The following is a 7175-nucleotide window of genomic DNA, read 5'->3' on the forward strand; positions in this document are numbered from 1 at the left end:
TCCGGAGCCTGTGCTCCGCAACGGGAGAGGCCGCAACAGTGAGAGGCCTGCGTAGCACAAACAACAACAACAACAACAACAAAAACCCCACAAACCTGAAGAATATGGATTTATAACACAGAGAAAAACAAATTCCAGGATGTGGGCTGAGGTCAGTACCCGTGCTGTCCATTCTCCTGTACCTTCTCCTCTTCTTCCTAGCTCTGTACTATGGTTACTGATGCTCTGGAGATGATGACCCTCTCTGTGTCCCAGCAACATTCGCCATCCATGAAATAAAGATTTATTTCTGCTCATCTAAACCCAAAACACACAAGAAAATGTCCAGGGCAGTTAGAGGAGCATATGGGAACTGAGAATCAGGGTTACATTGTCTCACTTCCTGCCTACCCTACTCCCCATTCACCCTACCTTACATTCCCGTTGGAGTGATTATGTCTATGGGGTCAGAGGAAGACATTTTCCTATTTCTTACCTCAAAAGCACAGACAGACACTGAAGGCATCTGACTAAGGGTTATGTTTATCCTTTGAGGAGCTGTTACCAGAATATTTGGACTTGGATCAAATTCAGAAAAATCAAGTTCAAAAGGACCATGATTGTGAGGGCAGCAAATGGCATGGTGTTGATCAATGCAATGTCTAGTTATAATGGTGGTGGATTTAATTGTGTTCCAGACAGATACGGCTGTTAAGGTTTTCCAGATGAACCAGAGAGCTGAGACAATAATTATTTAAGTTTAAATCCACTTTGGCCTTCCTTATGTGAAGGTAAGAGTGTTAGAAGAAGGATGAGATATCTGGGACCCTGTGGTAGGAAGCTTCCAGGCTGAACTGCCTCCACCTATGTGATTGCCCCAGAAAGCATCCACAGATGCTATACACGTTTTCCTCTCCCGAATGATCCAGAAAATTGCCCTTCAGCCCGTGCTTCATTACGAGGGGTAGAATGCATTCATATAACTATTGCCTGGGCTACAATTGCTGCTTCAGATGAAAACCCAGGAAGCCGAATCCCTGCTGCTGTTGAAAGCGTATAATTAGCTCCTTGTGCAGCCTGACCCCATTGATTCTTCTGACGCATTTGGCTTGAGGTGTGCCCTTTCTGGGACCTCCGATATCTTCTCCACAGCTGGAGATGCCCCAAACTGCACGCAGCACTTCCTGTGGGCGTGGCATTGCATCCTGAGGGCTGCGCGCAGAGTGAATCACGTGTTTCAAATGCTCACAGATTCACGGTGCTTCTCTTAAAACACAGGAGTGGGTTGTGAGTGGCTCTGTTAGACACAAGAGAATCCCCTCCTTCCTTTTTCTTTTTAAAAAGTGATTTTGTAATGGTAGGCTCTCAAGAAACACTATCATTGGTCAGCCTGGGGTGCGTTAGATGTCCTACCAGATAACGTCATTAGCTATTCTCAGGAGAGGAGAGGAAAGGCAGGGTATGCCCCCTGGGACAATGACAACACTTGTTTCAAGTTGGGGAAGAGCCTGTGGTTCTTTTCCTGCATTTGGAGGAAAGCGAACACACAATGTTCATTTCCTAAATACGGGATGTGCTGCGAGGCTGGTGTGTCATTTTCCACCATGTCACATCCTTCTGGATGGAGGCAGCAGGGGCCAGGACAGGAAATGGCAAATTCTCAGAATGAGACAAGGCTTTCCCAGTGCAGTCATTGGCTCTCTGGAACTATAAAGCGTGCTCATCCAGAAACAGCCTCAGATTTTTCTTTCCCGGAGATAGCCCGAAGTGAATGGTAAGTGGGGAGGCCAGAGGGATGCTGTCTGAAAAATAGCCATTGGACTTGTAATACTGGGGTTATATCCTTGGTCTGTTATATATTTTGAGTAACTTTGTCTCATTTTGCTCAGAGGTGTCTTTATCTGTAAATTTGTCAGTGGTGGGTGGAATTATGGAGGCATGCAAGTAAAGTGAAGACTTAGGAGTCAGGAGACCAAGATTCTAGACTGGGCTCTGAAGAATCAGCTGCATCTAGAATGTGTCTGTGTTTCGATTTCCTCATCTTCCAGTTGAGAATGATGATTTCTGCCCTGATATCTCACAGTAGTGAAATCTTCCATTTCTGTGGCTTCTGTGCCTCTTCCAAGAAGTTCCTGATAGTAAGGAGTACAGTGGATGTGAAGGGAGGGATTTTTGGCAACTAGGAAGGATGTACTTTTACCCAGGATGTACAGTTCTCTCTGTCAGTCATCTTCAATTGGCTTCATTTCAACTTGGTACAGGTAGCCCTCAGTGAGTTGTTAAAAAATTTTTGGCCACTTTTAAAATCGTTCCTCACTTTTAAAGGAAGCTTTCATAATAAAGGGACATAGTGGTGTTAATCTAATGTAATTTATTTTTAATTAAGTACACATCAAAGAATGAAATTTCTGAAGACCCGATGAGCTCTAATTAGAAGAAGTGGCACAAGCCACATCTTAGTCTTGCTTCTAAGATAAGAGACAGGGGAAAAAAACAAGCAGAAGAGTTGCTTCAGGTGAGCATCTAACTTAGAAAGATTAGTTTCCTTACACTTGATAGACGGTGTGATTTTTGAGTTTTTGGTGACTTGTGTTTTTCACTCATCAGAGAGAAAAAGAAGACAACAACCCTTTTGCAATAAGAGTATTGCAAAACTCTTAGGATCCCAGTCTTCATGTAAGGAAAGGGCCTTGTAAAGGGGTACCAACGTAAGGCTTGCAAAGTGTCACCTTTCAGAGAAGAGGCCTCAATATTGCAGTGGACTTCTAATACCACCACTCCCTTATTTAACAGATAAGAAAATCCATCCTTGGCGTACCCTGGGAGAAAAAGCGGACAAGAGCATTGTTCCTATTGGCTTACTCGGATTTAAGGTCCTGAGAACTGGAGGACTTGTCCCAGATTATAGAACGGGTCTTTCAGAACTTGACACATGACTCACTGGAAAATGACCCGTTTCCCCTTAGGTGGAAGCAGCTGTTGTGCTTGACTCCGGGCTAATCGCGTGTCGTGTCCCCGCAGGGCATGGAGGGGCCGGAGGCCCGGGAGCTGCAGGGCGCGGATGCGCTGCGCCGCTTCCAGGGCCTGTTGCTGGACCGCCGCGGCATGCTGCACGGGCAGCTGCTGCGCCTGCGCGAGGTGGCCCGGCGCCTCGAGCGCCTCCGCCGGCGTTCCCTGGCGGCCAACGTGGCGGGCAGCTCGCTGAGCGCAGCGGGCGCGGTCGCAGCCATCGTGGGACTCTCGCTCAGCCCCGTCACCCTGGGGGCCTCTCTGCTGGCGTCGGCCGTGGGGCTGGGGGTGGCCACCGCCGGAGGGGCCGTCACCATCACGTCCGACCTCTCCCTGATCTTCTGCAACTCCCGGGAGCTGCGGCGGGTGCAGGAGATCGCGGCCACCTGCCAGGACCAGATGCGCGAGATCCTGAGCTGCCTCGACTTCTTCCTTCGCGGGCAGGGCCGCGGGGACCTCCAGCTGCTGCAGAGCGGGAGGAACGCCTCCATCGCGCTGTACAACTCGGTCTACTTCATCGTCTTCTTTGGCTCCCGCGGTTTCCTCATCCCCAGGCGGGCCGAGGGTGCCACCAGGATTAGCCAGGCCGTGCTGAAGGCCAAGATCCAGAAACTGGCCGAGAGCCTGGAGTCCTGCACCGGGGCTCTGGACAAGCTCAGCGAGCAACTGGAGTCCAGAGTCCAGCTCTACACGAAAAGCAGCCGTGGCCACGACCTCAAGATCTCTGCTAACCAGTCCGCTGGGCTGTTTTTCTGAGAATATCTTTTCCCCCTAATGACCGAGGCCAGAAACCATCCCCATGGGATGCCCCAGATTTGTAGCTCCCTCAGGAAAACACCAAGTTGGGTTGGGAGCTGAATGCAAAGGATGAGAAAAACTGTTCTTCAACAGTTTGAGAACAGTGGTTTGAGCCGAGGCTGGATAGGGGTGCAGACATTGCCACCCTTTGGGTCTTCTCCAAGCCCCACTAGGCTTTGAAGTCCTCAAAAAACCTCTAAGAGGAGACACTAGCTTTAAAACCTCTCTGCCAGAGTTTCTGAGTACAAAGAAATCCAGAATCCAGAGCACATCAGACCCTCTCGGAACTGTGTGGGAGGGTTCAGAACCCAAGAGAGGCACCTCCCGCTAACACGTGTCCCCTCCCCTCTCAGCGTGCCCACTCATAGATCCAGCCTGCAGATGGAGTGGAGCTTCCTGGGTGTCTTCATATCCAGACCTCCAAGGTACTCTGAGAGGGGAAACCAACTAAATGGTCACCTAAGTCCCGCCCCCTTGCAGAAGAAACTGAGGCCAAGGAAGAGGAAATGACTAACAGCTTCGTTTACTGACATCATAGCGCAGAGAAGGGAGCAATGGCTTTTGAGTTAGTCCTGGGTTTACTGTCTAAGACTTGGCTTACTGGTCTGTAAAATGGATGCTAAAACCTCACCCTGTTGGGAGGTATTAAGTGAGATAAAGTGCCAAGCACGGCGTCTGGGTCACATAGTGTGGCCCCCTGGGCTGGCAGCATCACCTGGGGACTTGCTAGAAAGGCAAATTCTTGGCCTCAGCTCTAGACTTAAGGAGTCAGAAATTCTGGAGGTGGGGCGCAGCAACCTGTGTTGAAACAAGCTCTTGGGGTGATTTGATGCCGGATAAGGTTTGAAAACCGCTGCAAGGGATGTTGGTTTCTGATCCTCTGATGAGCTTTCACGAAGTCTATAGCCTCTCTGGGCTCCGTGGTCTTCAGAGTCATTCACAAAAGGTCAAGGACAGTGTCCCAGAGGTAAAAGAAAGAAGGTGCGTGGGGACGGCTGTGTCAATGCTTCCCGGGGCAATTTCCTGCCAGGTGAACTAAGGGATGTAACAGAATCAGCCCTTAGAGGGCAGTGTTGCCCACTCGTTGTAAAAACTGGTACAGAAAGGAATGTGAATTTAATGGAAATTGACCTTTATTACCTTCTCTGAAAACCTCCAGACCATTTTTTAATTATTTATTTTAAGTTTCTTATTTAATTACTGTTTATTATTAACCTTTAATTTTATTTAACCACAACATTAGAAAATAATAGGAATAGCCAGTTGCTGAATGGGAGACTACTGAGGTTCTTTTCGGGAGATGAAGTTGAGTCTGCCTTTCTAAGGTGGGCCATGAGCTGAAAATAGCATTGCTTTCCTTGAATAAGTCTCTCTCCTTCAGAGGGGAATTTTTTCCCCCAGTGTTTTAAATGAACCTTTTAAGTAAATGTGGGAAGTTCTGAATAGAGAGACCAGGAGCTGAATTTAAGCTTACAAACGGAGGCTTGACTTGTCAATATACAGATGATGCAAGCGTATCTATCCTGAAGGTACAAGACTTTGCCAGCAGATAACACTTGACCTGAAAAGCCTTCCCTATTTCGTTCAGGGGGGAGAAAAACCAATTAGAGGCATATGAAGGAAGCACTTGGAAGCCTGATGTCCTGTGAAGTTGGGTTTTATGAGCCATAGACAAATTAGCTTGTGTTATGATGGTGATGTGTTCTATTTTCACTTTGGGAGCTGTAAGAAATCTGTAAACTGTCTCTTAGAAAATACTTCCAATTTCTTCAATTTCCATTCCTACAAATGTATTGTTGAAAAGTCTTTGGGGCCACACGCACAATAAAACTTGGCTGTGTTATTTAATTATCTAATACGCTTTAAATTTACCCAGTTGACCCCCATGCTTCCCAATGATGGCAGGGTGCCTGAGGAAGTGTAATTTCAGTGCTGGGGAGAGGGGTTGATGTTTCTATATTTTTATTTTTCCTATAAATGGCAATGGATCTGTATCCTGGTTTATTCTGAAGTTGGTACTAGTTGTCTTTTTTTTTAAACTGGTGTCATTTCCTAGATTGCCTTGCACAGATGCTAGCATTTTAGATGACCAGAATGTACTTCACAGGGTTGTGTTATGTTATAAAGGTACAATCACTGCCTAACCTCATCTTTTATTAATGCTTAAGTTTAAATTATATTCTTCCAGTGCCTGAGCTGTTCCCTAGAAATAAACTGGGCATTTTTGGAAGCCCCAGCCTCAGCGGCAGCAACAGCAACCATTTCATATTATTAGGGTATTTTGCGTGTATCAAAGTCTTAAACTCTCGAAGTTATAATTTCAGTCACCCACTGTACATCTAAGGCAGGGTGTCTACTTTGGAGCAATACTTTGCACGTTATAGGAGCTCAGTAAATGCATTTGAATAATTTAATGAACTGCTTAACCATATTAAGAGGAATTTGTTGATAATGAAAGAGCATCTATCCTCTTATGTGTCTGTTATAAAGATGGAAGCCTCTACCAGGATTTAAGTCAAGTTCAGTTAAATGGATCCTAGAGACAAGCATTTTCTTTATTTCTTTTGTGGGAATGTGAATAAGGCTTTTCCTTAAGGCCTTCGTTCTATCAAACAGATCGAAATGGTATGCTGTAAAGGGAAGAAGAGAAAGGGGTATTTAGATTACAAGTGTACTTCAGAAAACTACCCGAGTTCGAAAAATAAATATGTTCCTATTGAAGGTTTAAGTGCTTCTGTTGGTTTCTGGGGTTTGCAATCCTGTGGATTGTTTTCTTCCACAATAAAGGAGATTCATTCGGTTCTGCATTTCAAGGGTTCAATAAAGCTACATTCTACTCTATTAAAAAGATAATCCTTAGCAGACAGTTCTGATTCTAATCACTTTGATGCATTTGTCCTCAGGCACCTGTTATTTCCAATGTGGTAAATGTCAAAGTCAAAAGTATTTACTGGGAGAAAAAAGAGAGAGAAGAGTGGTGTAGAAGGCACTGTAGATCAGATATGTCAAACAATTTGTCAACTTGATATATTTCTCACTCAAAGCCTTGGCGTGAAAAGAAAGTAGAAGGAATGGAGATGTTGAGAGAAAGACATTGTGCAGAGATAAATGGGGATACCATTAAATGCAGCAAATTTTGAATTCCACATTTTTTTTCCCATTGTAGCAAAAGCAGTCCTTCCCTTTATTGAAATAAATTGCCCAGTCCTCAAACATCTTCTTCTTCTTTTTTTTTTTGGCCGTGCCATGCTGGCTTGTGAGATCTTATTTCCCCAACCAGCGATCAAACCTGGGCCCGGCAGTGAAAGCACCGAGTCCTAACCCCTGGACCGCCAGGGAATTCCCAACTTCTTTTTTTTTTTTTTCGGTACGCGGGCCTCTCACTGTCG

The 7175-nt window shown here is 45.9% G+C and overlaps 1 protein-coding gene across 1 annotated transcript; it reads left to right on the forward strand.

The window, feature by feature from the left end:
* Nucleotides 1-2491: 2491 nt before the first annotated feature.
* Nucleotides 2492-6851, forward strand: APOLD1 (apolipoprotein L domain containing 1). The gene has a single exon (XM_060026110.1). It carries the CDS (start codon nucleotides 3004-3006, stop codon nucleotides 3742-3744), a length of 741 nt encoding a protein of 246 aa, XP_059882093.1. The 5' UTR covers nucleotides 2492-3003; the 3' UTR covers nucleotides 3745-6851.
* Nucleotides 6852-7175: the final 324 nt, after the last annotated feature.

The sequence above is a fragment of the Delphinus delphis genome, chromosome 11, assembly GCF_949987515.2.
Source record: "Delphinus delphis chromosome 11, mDelDel1.2, whole genome shotgun sequence".
Taxonomy (NCBI): Eukaryota; Metazoa; Chordata; class Mammalia; order Artiodactyla; family Delphinidae; genus Delphinus; species Delphinus delphis.

Bases quoted from the DNA above. Each gene is read 5' to 3' on its own strand.
- APOLD1 (XM_060026110.1), top strand. From the start codon at position 3,004: ATGGAGGGGCCGGAGGCCCGGGAGCTGCAGGGCGCGGATGCGCTGCGC.